The sequence below is a fragment of the Sceloporus occidentalis genome, unplaced genomic scaffold (genome assembly GCF_023333645.1).
Source record: "Sceloporus occidentalis isolate IW3139 unplaced genomic scaffold, rSceOcc1.0.p SCAF_12, whole genome shotgun sequence".
Taxonomy (NCBI): Eukaryota; Metazoa; Chordata; class Lepidosauria; order Squamata; family Phrynosomatidae; genus Sceloporus; species Sceloporus occidentalis.
This window is the reverse complement of record NW_028316992.1, coordinates 8942397-8959328: the sequence shown is the minus strand read 5'-3', so window position 1 is coordinate 8959328 and position 16932 is coordinate 8942397. Positions and strand designations below refer to the sequence as shown.

At 38.6% G+C, this 16932-nt stretch overlaps 1 protein-coding gene across 3 annotated transcripts in view; it reads right to left on the bottom strand.

Moving 5' to 3' along the window:
• KLHL29 (kelch like family member 29) overlaps window positions 1–16932 on the bottom strand; it is a 477994-nt gene that overhangs the window by 48221 nt on the left and 412841 nt on the right. For all 3 annotated transcript variants that reach the window (XM_089477918.1, XM_089477917.1, XM_089477919.1), the window contains 2 exons: window positions 5890–6088; window positions 2203–2385 (listed from right to left, as the gene is read on the bottom strand). In XM_089477918.1, the coding sequence (XP_089334044.1) occupies window positions 2203–2385; window positions 5890–6088 (382 nt within the window). The remainder of the gene's footprint in view (window positions 1–2202; window positions 2386–5889; window positions 6089–16932) is intronic.

Below are 16932 nucleotides of genomic sequence, written 5' to 3'. Positions count from 1 at the left end.
GCTGCACCCTGTGCTTCATTTCTCAATTTGGTTGTTGGCTGTTAGGTATGTTTGGGGGATTTGCAACAAGAAATGAGATAGATTGTTAAGCATTCTTAATTCAGGTGGCCTTCAGATATTTCAAACAGGCACACATGTCAAGAGAACGGCGATTGATAGCAGCTTCCCTTCTGTATACTTGCTGAAACAGCTTCGCTGGATGCCAGTTTGTTTTGGGGCACATTTTGGTTGGTGTTGATTATGACTTATAAAGCCCTAGATGGCCCTGTAGTCCAAGCTGTTTGGCAGACCATATCTCCCTTTATGAGCTGGCACAGGCTCTGAGATCTTCAGGAGAGGCCCTTCTCTCAGTCCTACCACCTTTGCAATAATGGTTGGTAGGGACACGAGAGAGGGCCTTTTCAGTGGCTGCTCCTAGACTCTGGAACTCCCTTTCCAAGGAGGCCACAACGGCCCCCTCTTTGTTGTCCTTTTGTCATCAGTCTAAGACATTTTTATTCAGACAGGTTTTTAAACAGAAAATCCTTAAGAAACAGGTTGGAGGTGTAGTACTGTTTTAATTGTACTGTTTTTAAGTGTTTTTATCTTTTTAAACTGTATTTTATTCTTTTAATGAGAGATGTGTTTTAATACTGTAATGGTTTAATTCTATTTTATTGTTCACTTTTGTATGTTTTTAATTGCCTTGTTCTTTTAAATTGATGAATCCCAATTTTAGGAAAATTGTGGTGGTGATGATGATGATGACAATAGATACTGAACTCTGATTTGTTGCTGTGCAATGTGCAGAACTGCCCTATGCTGTGCACCTAGGCATTAAAAATGGGAGGTATTCCTAATGTTTAATATCGCATTTTAGATACTGCTATAATTATTTAAATATTTTTAAAACAATAGTATTTTACCCAATGTTTGTGTACAAACATTGCACATGTGTGCACAATCCATCTTTATCTTCCCTGCCACATCCAATAGACCCCTGTAATCCCACAGCCCATGTCAAGGTGGCTTGATATCCCCCCACTCAATTTTGGGTAATTCCCTGCTTGCACTGAAATCCTGTAAGACAGACTGCAACCCTACCTACATGTTTGGGAGGTCTTCTCTCTCTACAAAGGTTTTTGTGGATACATGAAATTGCAAGTGGGAGGAGGGGAAGAGAAAGCTCAGTCAGAAGCAGTCTTCCATGCACACAACCACTGGATACAACCTGCAATGCAGCTGTTGCTATGTATCAGTAGTAGTACAGCTTGATTCTTCCTTATCTGAAATATTTGGGAACAGAAGTGCTTTGGATTTTGGAATATTTGCATATACATAATGAGATATCTTGGAGATGGGACCCAAGTCTAATCATAACATTCATTTGTGTTTCGTATATACCTTAGACCCATAGTCTGCAGATAATTTTATACATAATATTTTTTAAATATTATAAACAAAGTTTGTGTACACAGAACCACCAGAAAGCAAAGGTGTCACTATTTCAGCTATCCATGAAAAAGGTTATAGATTTTGGAGTATTTTGGATTTCGGAATTACAGATAAGGAATACTCAACTTGTAGTATTACTGCAAGTAGTAGTAGTAATAGTAAGTACTAGTGGTGGTGGTGGTGGTGGTAGATTCAAAACTTGTGTATTATATTCTTTACCAGTGCACTCATGAACATAAAATAGAACATAAAATAAAATCTATAAAAGGAAAAGCAAATCTAGCACAAGTTGGTGAAGTGACATTTTTCCATTCTCTAGTTAAAAGTCAGGGAGAAGAGTTTGCTCAGTTTCATGAGAATTAACAAGAGGGTTACAGTTCATTTTCAACAAGAGATTTCAAAAAATGAACAAGCATGAACTATCTTGTAAGCAAATATGGTAAGTGTAGGTCAGGTATGCAGCAGCTCAGTCAAACTGACTCTAGATGCAGCAACCCCTCATTTAGATCCAGTGCCAGCCAATGTTTTACACTCTGTTGCAATTGCAAGGGGAAGCTCTTCACACGCCTGACGGGGTGCCGAACCTATCCTTTGCACGTTACAAGTGCTGAATGCACTGGGGAGGAAATCTGAGCTGATGTGAAATGGAAAGTGATAAAAGCAAGAAATTCTTTCCCAGGCAAGCTGGCATACATTCATCATGTGGCTTGTCACAGGAGACTGTTTTAGATAGACAATGTGCTTCTCTCCCCAGTTCTTGCTATTCACCTGAGAGGTAGACATTGTCTCCAGCGCTCACCACACTGAAAAACTCCCGGTCATAGAAGGGCAGGCTGGCCAAGGGGTACCACTTATTGTTTTGAGGATTGAAGCATGTTACTGCTGTTAAGGCTCGTTGGTTCATTCCAATCATCTGGCGACCTCCAACTAGGACTATTACTTCAGCGACACCTAGGATGTAAATTAATGAGAATAAATGTTTCTTAAACCTCAGCTTTTATCTCCCTTTCCCTTTCCCTCTCCTTCTTTTGAGTTCTCTCACTATTTCTCTCTTTCACAAATGCACTCAGCTCCATAATATGGAACCTTCTATTAGACAGGCACTTGCAAAGCTTCTTCTGTTAAGTTTGATTATATGCTCATTATGTTTATACACTTATTACACTTTGAACAAGCTATACATGGGAACATGTGGTCAAATACATTTCTTTCTTTCTGGTCAAACAGTAGATAATGCATGGCACCTTTTCTAATTAAAACAGAATAATGGACAAATGAGGAATAGGTTTGGAAAGGAAAGAGGTTTTTCAAGCATTCCCCTTTGCCTGACAGTTATGTCCTTTTTATATTTCAAGAATAGCTAAAAAAAGAGGCCTTAGGGATATGAAGTGAATGTTCATGAGATCAGTTTTATACTGAAAGCTAAATATTCTTAAATTAATACTACCCACACACAGTTTCTCATCAGTCCTAATAACAGATTTAAAAGAAATAAGAGTGTTCTCATAACCACATTTGCTCAGAAGTACATCTCATTGGATTCAGTGGGACTTACTTGGTAACAAAGGTTTTCTTGGACTGCAGCCTTAAATTTCATTCCTAAACTAATACACTACAGAGTACACTATAATGAACACATTCAGAATTTTCCCCAATAATCTGCACAGGGTTATACTATAAAAGAATGAATTGTGTTTTAATAGACAACTAAGCCATGCAAAATTACAGAATGAAGACTTTTAGATGTCCATACAATATAAGACACACTGTGCCTTCCTAAACTCTATTATCACAATTTTGTCTTACATAATCTCACAATTGCGTTTTACACAATTTTCCTTCACTTTTTTTAAAAAAGCTGATTTCCAGACTTACTTTGTTACAAGAACTAAAAGGAATTATGAACATTTTCCAAAGCTGTGGTTTATCATATATCATTTGGTAGGCAAATACCTATTCACTGCATCTTCTATGCATGCTATGCGTGCCTTGCATAGCTTTCCCATTTCAGATATCAGTGGTACTGAAAAGTGGTGCAGTATACAATGTGAAGTGAAAACATGTTGGCAATAAGATTGTTTTCAGGGAAAAAATGGCAAGGAAAACTCATCACCTATGCCATATCTAATGTGATTATAATAAATGACCTCAAGAGGGCATTGCACATACTGCGATATTCACAAAGGATTTAAAGATCCTCTGTGAGTACATGAACAGTTCCACATAATTGGACTTCGACCTACAAGAATAATCACTCCCTTCCCCTTATCCCTGGAAAATTACTTTTGCCTAATCAACAAGCTTCTGAAAATGGTTTGCATTACACCTACAATTTTATCTGCAAACATTAAATAGGCACTTTTCAGAAATACTTTTGCCCGATAAACCATTAGTCACCCCAGCTAAAGAGTTGAAGCGTGGGTTGTTATTGAAAATCCTATGTATTTCATCTTTTTGAAATTTTCCCTGATTAGATACTGTTTCCACAAACTGAAAAGGACGCAACTTGACATATAATTTTATATAGTACGTGCATCAGTAGCAATTTCTTGGCTTTTTGATTTTGCTAGCTAGGATGAAACAACTTGGAAAGGCTTTCTCTATTTCTTCCACATATACGTAAATATACCTAAATTTGATACAGGAATTCATGCTATCTTCTAATGTAATAGGTGCAGAGAAAAGTTTCAGTATTTCTGTGGTAAAAATTGACTTGTATGCCTTCATATTCCCCAGGCGGTAAGTATGGCATGTTAATTTAAGCTATTCTTTCTTTATTTATTTTCAGTATTTCTATCCTGCCTTTCTATAAAAATATATATTCAAGGCAGTAAAGAGATAAGAACAGAAATTAAAATAATATTTCAAGATTATATAAACATTCCAATAACTGTAAAGCAGAATATTAAAAAAACAGGGCAAGAAAAGCAGCAATCACAAACACATCTTTAAAGCTTGCTGAAAAAATGTGATCCCCCCCTCCAAAAAAAGGGCACACAGAACATGACCCTCTGTACTCTGAGCCAAAGGATATTAAGAAGCTGGGTGCACTGACCTCGGAATTGCCATTTAACATTAATAATGTAAAGGTGTTCTCCATCATACTTAACTTAGCAGGCTAGCCCAGTGGGCATAGGACAAGCTACATTCTGTTTACAGGCTTGTCTTCAAACACCTCACTAGCTTTTGTTCCATGCTCTAGTGTCACTATCTATGCCAACAAATTCTTCAGTGAAAGAACTGCAGCACCAGGATGCATCTTGGAAGCAGAAGAATGTACATGTGATGCCAGTTGAAGTGTGCCATCTGGTCTAGCTGCCTTCTGCCTATTTGCTTGGACAGAGGCATTTTCCAACATTGTTGTGTGCGATTAAGATGAGACAAGCCAGTAACAATCAGGGTGGTGAACCATCAACCAGGCCAGTAACCACCAGGGAATGGCCAAGGTGTAATGGGTGTAGACTGCTATCATCATCCAGCATTTATTACCTGAGGCAACTACCGTAGCTTATTGTGCCCACAAGTAGGGCTAGCCTTATAAAAGTGTTGCTGTCATATATAGATTAATTCACTTTTCTTGATTTGTTGATTCTTAGAAGTTGTTACATCATAATAAAGTTATGTTATATACAAGTTACATGGCCTACAATCCAAAATGTATTCTATGATGTAGGGATTTTCAGAGCAGTTCAATACTAACAAATTTATGTGTTATACCAGCTTTTGTTTTCCTCCCTGGCACTTAAGGGTTAAGGCCTTCCGATAGCAAGGAGTCTGGGATTAGTGTGTTGGAAGGCCAGTTTTAAAGCCTAGTCTGGGAAGATAATGTACAGTACTATCTGGTCAGGAATGTTAGTTGAATGGAATGTCACTGTGGTACATGTGCAATGTAACCTGACAAGTTCTGTATCAGACTCTACAAATACCAAACTCAGGTCCCCCATTCTGTTCAGATTCAGGCTGTGGGACAAAATGCATTTCTTTCAATAAAGTTGGATCCTTGATTCATCAAGCCTGCTTTTCTAAGTTCTCCTGGAGTTACTTAGGAAGAAAATTCCCCTACAGTTTACATGTAAGCAATGCACACATAGAGCTCTCATACCCTAATTGTACTGAATTACTATGAAAAGATGCCCAGTTTGTGACAGAAAACCAGCTGGTGGGATCTTATCACTTGATTTGTGGTGATGAATGCTCTCTCGCTCTACCTGGGGAGTGGGGGGGGGGGGGGAAGAGAGAAATCAGTGTCAGAGCCTGAAAGAGAACTGCAGGGTACCTGATTGCCCAATCTGCTATTCTGACTGTATCTTGGAAGTGGCACAGAGAGAGAAAAAAGGAAGTCATCTAAGAATCTATTCATAAGCCACCTGTAAACAACCTGAAACCTGTCCCATCAATAGCTGCAAAAAATGACAAATCTCCTAGTTTGAGCTTTGAAGCCTTGCTGTGCTTTACCTGCTGATAGCCTGGGACGGGTTCTAGGAGTCTGCATCTCTTGTCGGGCATGTGGCAGCATGTGATAACGCTTTGCTTCATTCACCAGATCCCGGCAGGCCTCTGAAGACTTTATCAACTCTTCATTGTCAACAACGTTTAGGAGATAACTGGGATGGATGAAGGGTAGGCGGACCACTGCCAGCAACTCAGCGGCATACTGCAAAGGAACACATTGCAAGAGTCATACTTAACACAACTGGATTCTCAGGGACTCTACAAATCTTTCTTCTCCTTTCTATTACATGAGACAGTATGACATTTAAAGCAACCCCACCTTCAACTTTCATTAACAGCATCTGAATGTATTCTCTTTTCTGTCCCCCAAAAGACAGGTACAGTTCAGATGAGAGCAATACATTCTTAGAAAGAAAGAAAGAAAGAAAGAAAGAAAGAAAAGAAAGAAAGAAATCTCTGTCTGTATAGACATGCTCTGACAGGGGAAAATATAATATTCTAAAGATAGCACTTCTTGTTCTACAATCTTGGACAGAAATATTTCACACTAAAAATGGATGGTAAATTTATGCTGAATTTGCACACCTTACACTTAGGAGACCTACTGTAATCATCCCAGTTTCCTCGGTTAACCTTGAAATTTAAGACTGGCTGCTTGGTTTCAAATAAACAGCTATTCGGGTAGCATTTTAAATGTCAAAAAAGTTTATGTTTATAGAACATCTAAGGTGAATGCCTGAATAATAGCAGTGGTTTTGATAAAGCCACGGGGTTTGTTCACTTGGCAAAACAAATGTGTTCTTCTAGGTTTTGCTAGAAGTCAAACTCCAGGAGCTAATAATCAAATGCAGATGGCATATCTCCATCTCTTTGCATAAATAAAATAAACTTTATAGTACAAAGGACATTTAAATAGCTGAAAACATCCATCATCCATCAAGGCTGAACAGAAAGCAAAAGCACAACAGAGAGAACATTGCATGTTATAAAATGAAAAATTCCTGCAATGATTTATTTTTGTAACTGTTTATTCTCCTAAATATCACAGACTGCCTCTGAGCAAAAAGACTTAGCATTTGGAGAATGTGCTGGCAGAAGGGGAAGAGAGGGAAAAAGTGGAAGGTTTGTACAAATGAGGAAACGTGATTAAGCAGAGACACGGTTTCATCACTAGGACAATGAATTGATACTCCAAAAACAACAATGTTCTCTAAGGGCTTCAAAGTTGCCAACCAAGCTCCTGTAATCTGTAGGCAACTGTGAACGAACATCCACTATTAGTTAGAATTCCTTCCTTAGCTAACTGTTCTTGCTTAAAGAAAGAGAGAATGGCCTCAACAGAAAGAATGAAGGCAGTTAAACACAAAAGATGAAACACTTGCAAAGAGTGAAAATTAGAATTATGCCTAAAGCTGTAAACATGCATAATTCTAGCTCACTAGGTGGCGGTTAAAGAATTTGACCATGTTAGACATGTTCAGCAGTTATGCGGCTATAATCTGTAGCCACAATCAATCAAATGTAATCAAAAATCACTTGGAATTCTTCCTTTTCAGGACCTTTACCTCTCCATCTCCTGAGCTTCAACTGATTAAAAACGAAGTAAAAAAAATCCTACTAATATATTGGGCTCAGACAGAAAGAAGATTGTTGGCTGCCTTTTTAGAAAGCTCTCCCTTCATTTAACAAGCTGGGAGAGAGAGAAAAGTAGCACAGGATTTTAAAAGACTCTTTCTCAGTCTTTAAGGAAAAGCACCTGCGGGTGTGCCACTAAACCTTGTGAAATCTTAAGTTTAATTATTTCTCCAACTATTAAATTGGAAATTAACCTGTAGGAAAGAGGAGAATGTCAGCATATCTATAAATAAATAGGCAAATGAGAAAATTATTATGAGTTTTATTTGCCATTTTTGATCAATTACCATTCCAGTTAAAACATTGCTTTCAGTTTATACACACACAAACTCGTACACAACTCAAATACTTATCAATGTGTGGTATAAAAATGGTACTGATGTTGCTGTTGTTTGTGTGGAGGATAAACCCCCAACAACAACAACAACAACAACAACAACAACAACAACAACAGGAGATGGAAAGCCTTAGACATATGGCAGTGGGTGGCAAAGCTTGGATTTCTAGAGGCTGCTTTTCTCTCAAGAAGGTTGGGGGCGTTTAATCTTGCAGCATTTTCAACCAAGTTGAGGTAATATTCCTCAAGGAAACAGCATAAAGAGATTAGGAAGGGGTGCGGGTGATATATGTCATGCCTCACAATTTCTCCTGTATGAATGGTGGTAACTCTTGCTCAGAGGTAGCCTGCTAGGAATTTCAATGATAGAACATTTGAGGTTTGGCAGCCCACTAGATAGAACATACTATAAGCTCATGAAGAAATAAAAAGTCGTTGGCTGCAAAAGCTATATAAAAGAGATGAAAAAATAAATGGCACATGGAACAAAGAGCATATACAAAGATGAACCCCAAATTCTCAAAAGCAAAGCAGAGGCTGCAATAAGAGAAACGGGGGAAAAATAAATCACCATAAACTGATGATATTCCAATTGAATTGCTATAAGCTACACAGGCAGAATCAACTCTAGCGTTAACTAATATATGTCAACAATTACAGAAAACAAAATGGTAGCTAGCAGACTGGAAGTGATCAATATACATCCTCATCCATAAAAAAGAAGACACAAAATACTGCAGCAACTTTTGGACCATAGCATTAATTTTCCACATAAGTAAAATTATGCTCAAATTTCTGCAGCATAGACTCCAATCATACATGGAGAGAGAAATCCCAGAGGTGCAAGAGAGGTTCAGGAAAGGTAGAGGCACTAGGAACCATATCACAAACATAAAATGGCAAATTGAGCATACCAAGGAATTCCAGAAAAGAAAATCAGTATACGCTTTATAGACTATAGCAAAGCATTTGATTGTATATATGATGAAACGCTATGGGTGGCTCTTAAGGACATGGGAGTGCTACTGCATCTGATAGTCTTGATGAAAAATCTGTATTTAGGACAAGAGGCTTCTGTCAGAACAGAACACGGAGAAACAGAATGGTTCCCAATTGGCAAAGGGGTCAGACAAGGCTGAATACTGTCACCCTATTTGTTTGATGTGTACAAAGAAAATATAATATGGATAGCAGGTTTAAACTCAGAAGAAGGTGGAGTGAAGATAGGAGGAAGGAATATGAACAATCTAAGGTATGCAGATGACACCATACAATTAGCAGAAAGCATCACAGACCTGGAACAACTACTAAGGAAGATCAGAGAAGAAAGTGCAGCTTACTGCTGAACACAAAGAAAACAAAAATAATGACCACTGAGGATCTAATTTAATTCGGAGAGACACTAGATCGCTCTAGTAGAGAATTCTAAATACCCAACGAAACTACAAATCCCAGGAGTCCATGGCCATTGAAGTGGAAACAAAGAGCTACAATTATGTAATGTGGCATCAAAGTCCCAAAATTTAACTTCTGATACCATCTACTAACAAGCAATTATTTTTAAACTCAGTTTTTGCATTATTAGGTCTCACCTCACCTGTTCAAGGAAACCATTGGCAAAAAGAACTGGGCATCTTTAGCATACTGATACTTACTGCCTGGGCAACCTGTAGCTTTGTGAGATGTTTACTCTTCCTGGTCAGAGAGCTATGGTGCCAGAACAAACTACAGCTCCCGGAAGTTAAAGTGATGTCAAACCACTTTATTTCTGCAGTGTGGAAGCAGTTTCTGAGTCTCATCCCAGATAGGTGAACCCAAATGATACCACAGCCAATACTGTAGTATAAAAATTGGTTGAATGATCCAAAAGAAGCCTCAGATAGAAATGGCATGTGTCTGATAAAAAAGCCTATCAGCTAAGGCAACCAAAGCAGCCTCAGGAATGAATGATATCCAGAAATCAGATAAATATTGGACTACATAATCCGTATCATTCAGGAGTTTCTGGAATTGTTCAACTGCAGTCCATATGACAACCTTAGCTAGAAAAGAGAGGCCTTTTAAAAAGACTGTATTTCTGTAATCTATCGGATTCAAACTATAGAAAAGGAGATTCCACTTAAATATTAGGAAGAACTTCCTGACAGTAAGAGCTGTTCAACAGTGGAATATGTTGCTTAACCTCCTTCTTTAGAGGTTTTTAAACAGAGGCTGGATGGCCATCTGCTGGGGGTGCTTTGATGGTGTATTCCTGTATGGCATGGGGTTGGACTGGATGTCCCTTGGGGGTCTCCTCCAACTGTATCATTCTATAATCTCAAGGATGTCTTCTAAAACAACACTTGCTGCAGTCTCTTTCAGGCTAGCTGGAACAAAACCACTCCAATTAATGCTGTGTAAAGTCCACAAAGGAATTTCTCTCTCTTTTCCAACACTAAACAAACAGGATGACTGTACTGGCTATACAGTGTCTGGGATAAACTCTGGCAACAACTCGCTGCAGTAAGGAAGCAAAAGCTCATTCACCTTTGCTTAATTAGATTAGTAGGAAGAAGTCACTTTGTTTGCCTCTCTTTGCGTGAGCTTGCATCTCATTGTGAAAACTAACAGTAATTAGAACAGGTTGCCCTCTCTCAGAAGCAAAAAAACCAGTGCCACTGTTTGAAGCTAATGCCACTATTCTCTCTGGTGTCTCCCTGCCCACACTGTTCCTAATGCTGGTTGATCATTGACGGCATTAGACTATGCATAATCCCATTTTTTAAAAAAAACAAAGCGTGTGTGTGTGTGTGTGTGTGTGTGTGTATATATATGATAAAGAATATAATCTCACTGTCCCTGGAAGGCTTTTTTTTTTAAATTAAAAACAAATGTGTGTGTGTGTGTGTGCATTGCCTCTTTTTATCTTTGTTGTACCAGTTCTTTTAAACCATATTTGGCTCTGTTAAGTACATTCAAGTGATCGGCACTGTCCATAACTTATTGCTCTCCAGTTCTGACTTCTGATGACTTTCTAGCTTTGTTAGCTAGGATTGCAGTAAATATCTTGTTAGCCTTCTTCTTTTACTGAAGCCTGGAGTAAACACTGTTTAGCATTTCAGCCTCCTTACCATCTGCCACTATTTTGCCTTCCTTCACTTTTGTTCTTTCTTTTTAGAGCTAGTCTACTGTAACTTCCATTATTTCTCTTTGCACTTGTTTTTAATACAGAATGATTTGCTCAGAGAATTTTGTGACATTCCAACAGCACTGGATTTCCAAAGAGCCTCCAAATCCAGTTTGACAGACTAAAATAAGGCAGATTTTAGAAAGGTTACTCTTTGGATTACATCCCAGAATTCCCATCAGCATGGCCAGTGGATTCTAGGAGTTGTAGTCCAACAAAGGAACTTTTTCAGGTTTTGCAATATTGCTGCACATTGACTGTAGTTAAGTAATCCACAACTATAGGCCTAAATCGAACTACTAGCCTTAACAAAACTAATTTAACAAAACAAAACTTAACAAAACTCATTTAAACAACTGAATTTACGCAAGTGTTGATTTACTATTTGGGGAAGTTATTCTAGTTCAGAGTATGAATTAGATACAGTACTTAATATAGATGCTGATATCCAGATTTGTGCTTGCAGTTCATTTTGGGAATCAAGAGAGGGCTATGGTTCAAGTAATCAAGCCACAAACTTGCAAGCAATAGGATAATTTTGCCTGGGCTTATACCTAAATCTTCAACAACTAGCAAAACTTCATTTAAGTAAATATGGAGCCATCCTCATTCAAGATTTTTTACTCATAATATCTAAGTCCCTGCTCTTCATTCTAAGCAACACACACTATAATAACTTTGTCTTTTACACAGACCTTTGGGCTGCAATCCAGCATGCAGTTAAACATTTTGAAACCTGTGCGACTTCAATAACAAGAAATACACCTAATTTATTTTATTCTTGGGGAACAAAAGCCATTAAGATGTCAGCTTCGCTGATCTTGATCCTGGAGGTGATCTAGTCTGATCCCTTGGTCGGTGTGTAGGATATGAAACACAGGAGGCGACTACAGCTTCCCTGACAGTGCTAATAAAATGTGTCCAGCAAAGGAAAGCCCACCACTTCTCAAGGTAGCTTGTTCCACTGACAAACAATGTTTAACATTTAGGAAGCTATCACTTGCAGCTTTGTGTCATCTGTAAATCTGATATACATTCTCTTCAGCTCCTTCATCCAAATCATTTACTGAAATGTTGAACAGCATAGGACCAAGGGCATAGCTCTGCGGCAGGACAAAGGACATAATGCTGTGGTACTCCACTTGCTGGATGAGCCAAGAGCATTAAGAATCACTTGTTGGGTACAGTTGTTTTGCAACCAGTTGTGCATTTACAGAAGACCACTTCCATTGTTTACAGGATAACAGAAAACTGAGACACATTACATTTTCATAGTACCTATGTGGACTTTGACTGAGTGGGAAAATTTTAATCTTGACCTCCCAAATCCATGTTCAGTCTACCCACTCTACATGGCACTGGATCCCAAAGCATAAATCTTCATTGCTTAGCCAAAACAGATGGCACATAGTTTAATTCTATCACTCTCTTTTTAAACCTCAGCGCTCCATATCCAGATAGCTGGCAGAAACCTAATAGGTAACGTGATGCATGGCATCTCTGTGAATTTTGATGGGCATGATTCCAGACAGACTGCCTTTCTAGGCTTCCAACCTTTACCACGAATGCATTGACATTACCATGGAGGGAGTAAAGTGGAACCCTGGAATTAAGGTAAATTCAAATTTAACTGGGTGGAGAGGGAATAGCAAATTGAACTGGATGGAGGATGAGGCACAGGAGAAGTAATGGCAAATTACACCACAGGTAGCATGTTGTCTCACCTAGTTTTATCATATGACACCTGATGTCTGAGTCTAAATATGCAACAGTTTTATCATTTTAAAAGCTAGTTATAGATATTAAAATGGACAGGCCCTGTTGGCAACTTTCCAAATGTATGCATTTGGTGCAGTGACTGACAAAGACTATTGAGAGTACATATGAACCATTATTGTTATCCAAAATGGGAACTTTATACTTTTGTTTTTCCATTTCACAAAGTGTTGGTTATTATTTTTAAAGCCCTACATGGTTTGGGTCAAAGTTACTTACAGGATGGCCTCCTCCTGTATAATCTGTCCTCTGCATTCAGGTCCTCTGGGCGACATTTACTATAGGTTGGCAACTATCAGCCAGAGTACATTTTTTTAGCTGCCCCTAAACTGTGGAACGACCACCTGCCAGAAGAAATTTGACAGCTGAATATGCTGTCCAATGTAAAACAGCATTAAATACCAGTCTCTTCTAGCAGGCCTGTCCAGATGATTTTTAAATTGTTAATTTTAAATGATGAATATTAAACTGTGTATTGTTTTAATATGTATGTGTCTTATTTGTTCTTTTAAATCCATGTGTATTTTTAGCTGATGTCATATATTTGTTAATCTGCTTTTGTTCCCTGCCTCAACAACAACAACAATTTTGCACATACAACTCTTTAGTTCTATTTAGGGGACAAAAGCAGACCAAATACTGTTGTTGTTGCTGCTGCTGCTATTTCTGTTCCTAATGGAACATTTAAAAAAAAAACCCTCTGTATAACACAAAATGCAATTTCTGCAACTTTGTAGAAACATCCTTCGTAGCTGGACAATTTTAAAACCAATGAGACAATTATGATCACATAAGAAGCAGGACCTCCACCTTAGAATATATCTAAAAGAAACCAGTTTGACAGCCTGGTGCTATTAACACAATGAGATGCTCCCTAGGTACATAGTGTTATGTCTGTGTTATTCTGCTACAGCATTAAAATGTTAGATAGATAGCCTCAGAAGGGTCAATGTGGACTGGCTCTGTAGTAAAGAAAATGCTTCTCTGAAAGCTTGGAAATGTCACAACCCTTTCCAGGATCATTGAATCTTCTGTACACACAGGAGAGAGAGAGAGGCAGAGAGAGAATATACCCATTCATATTCAGAGTTGGGTTAAGAACATATTGCAAGTTTATTACAAATAATCAAAAAAGAACTTGTAAATGGCACAAGGTCTGGAATGAGTGCTGAATGGGAGGGAAATGACATGAGGAAATGAGCAACATAAACATGAGAAGTGTTCCCAGGCCTTGCATAATTGTCGATTGCCTCCCTGGATGAAGATTAACCATCCATTATGAAGCCAAGCCCTCCCTCCAGTCCATCTGCCTTGGTCCAGGCCTTGGAGGTAAAGAGGAACTGCTGGACCTCATCCCTTTCCCCACCACTACTACTCCCTTCTCTGGAACCGTCTAATTAAAAAGACTGTATGTACAGCGCTGTGTAAATTTACAGCGCTTTATAAATAAAGGTTAATAATAATAATAATAATAATAATAACTGTGCTGTTTTGCTCAATAGTTAACTGGGATGAGTTACTTTTATTTTTTGTTGTTGGTGGTGCAACTGTTGTTGCTTTCTAACTAATGGTAATGTTAAGAGTATACCACCACAAGTTTTATGAAAATCCTTCCAGATTTCCCCCACCAATATCTGACCCAACAAATGGGGCAGGAATGTTAAAAGGGACTTTGATTGTGTCCAACAAGATGGCTCCTTCTAGGACTTCCTTGCATCCCAAGTCAGGCACAGATATGAAGGCAGCAATAGCAGCAGCTTATTATATACACAGGCCATTATATACACCATCTTTCTCTTGTCCTGGTTCACACCTATTCAATTTTGAGTACTTTGAGTTTGTAGCTTATTGGTTTCTTATCTTCTTTGTGACCACTTACAAATATTACTGATTCTCTGTAGGAACTAAACTGTACCCAGGCAGATATAATTCCATGCTTCTCTTCATTGTCGGGCTTCAAAATTCAAGCCTAATACTCTTTCACTTTCTAGTTTGACCCTTGGCCAAGGGTACTCTATTTAGGGCTGCTATTCATCTGCCATAGAGACTTAAAGAAAAGTCTTTTCACTTTCCCCAAAATCAGATTTCCCATGGCTTAAACATTATATTGGAAGGAGATTAAGTTTTTTGACACTTTTGGCAGTAATGCTCAGAAAGGTCAAACATTTCCTAGTTGTCTTAAATATAATTCTTTTCTTATAGTTACTATTACTTCATACAAAATGACCTTTGTGTGCTGCTGGACTGAGTAAATATTAACCAGTACTTAAAAATTAGAAGCTCATTTGCATTGAGCTTTATGTGAGTTTTCAGTCTTCTGTGATCACTGATTTAACTGTTTGCACCTAATACCAGGAGGCAGTTAATAAAAATTAACCTCTACTTGGAACCCACATCTTATCAGAAAAATAAAGACGGTGAATAGACTGTACACTTAAAATACAATTCTTGCTTTGCCCAGAAATTCAAATCAATTCCCATTTTACAAGGTAATTCTTAAAAAAAGAAACCTTAAGAATCAATCTGAACATAATTTGAAGAGGTGCTACGCAATTTCAAGTGGGTATAGTCAAGGGCAGCACTAGCGACACAGCAACAAAACAAAATTTGAAATGATTTGCAATAGCAACAGCGATGATGACAAGGGGGAGAAGGAAGAGGCTGCAGTGGTGATACAATTAGAGTGGCACAAGACTCTTGGCAGCAAATTGCATTTGATGCAAGTCAATTATTTACGCAAACTCTCAACACTGAAGCAGGTCTTGGTCTGGTATTCAGGAATGCCAGGAGAGGCTGCATCTACACTGCAGAATTAATGCAGTTTGACAATGCTTTAACTGCCATGTCTCCGTGCTATGGAATTCTGGGATTTGTAGCTTTATGAGGCGTTTAGTCTTTTCTCTCAGGGAGCTCAAGTGCCACAACAAATGGCAAATCTTAAGATTCCATTGGATGGAACCATGAAAGTTGAAGAAGTGTCAAACTGCATTAATTCTGCAGTGTAGCAGCAGTCTTAGACTATACCTTTAATTCAACAAGCATTTCCAACTAACATAGACCTATTCAGTTAATGGGATTTGCATATGTGCTAGCTTGATTCAATATGTCTACTCTAGTTGAGATTAATAATGTAATTTAAGCCTGTGTTCAATCACTCAATGATACTCAAGGGTAGGAAGTGCAAGGAGAATGGCAACCCTAACCAAAAAAGCACAGCTCCTGGCATCCAGGGCAGGTGAATCCACTCTTCCCCCTTACAGAAACTGCAAAATCAAATTCGCTTCAATGTCTAGAAGACATGCTGTCTCTAGCCAACAGCCCTTGCTCTGCTCTCTGCCCCTCTTTGCATCACCCACAACTACACAGAAGATGGGCCTCGTTCATACTTACTGCAGGAGACTATAGTGTGTAATAATTTGCAGAAATCAGGTTTGCCATAAAAAAAAACAGAGGCTGGATGTGCACTGTAGAAGTAATCCAGTTTGACACCACTTTAACTGCCAAAGCTCAATGCTATGGAATTCTGGGAATTGTAGTTTGTTGTGGCACCAGAGCTCTCTGACAGAGAAGGCCAAATAGCTCACAGAACTATAATTCTCAGAATGCCATTTCAATGAGCCATGGCAGTTAAAGTGGTGTCAAACTGGATTATTTCTTCAGTGTGGACACAGCCGGAGCGGCTGTTTTTAATCCTTGTCTGGTCTGATTAGCAGACAGTACTATCAGGACATGTGGTGGAGGACTTTCTTTTTTCTGACTTGAGATGGGAGACTGAGAAGCCTTGAGAGACATGAGATGAAAGACAGAGGCACAGAGAGGTCACCTACGTATGTGTTATTTTTAACTTGGCTCTGGGGCCAGCTGGCGATTAGAGTAACCACCTCATTAAGCCCGGTCTATACATGTCAAGTATTTCAGATAAGCCATGCCAATGTGACCATGCGTTCTTTGGCAGACCAAGTAAACCATTTGCACTTCATTGATATGTGACTCTTCACATTTACTGATTACTCACTGGTCTCCGGAGTGATTTCTCAAAATGGGAAAATCATCCCACAAGAGCTATGATGTTCAGTGTCATCACGGCCTGAAAACTTCATAACCTCATGAGATGAATGTTGGCATCAGGTCT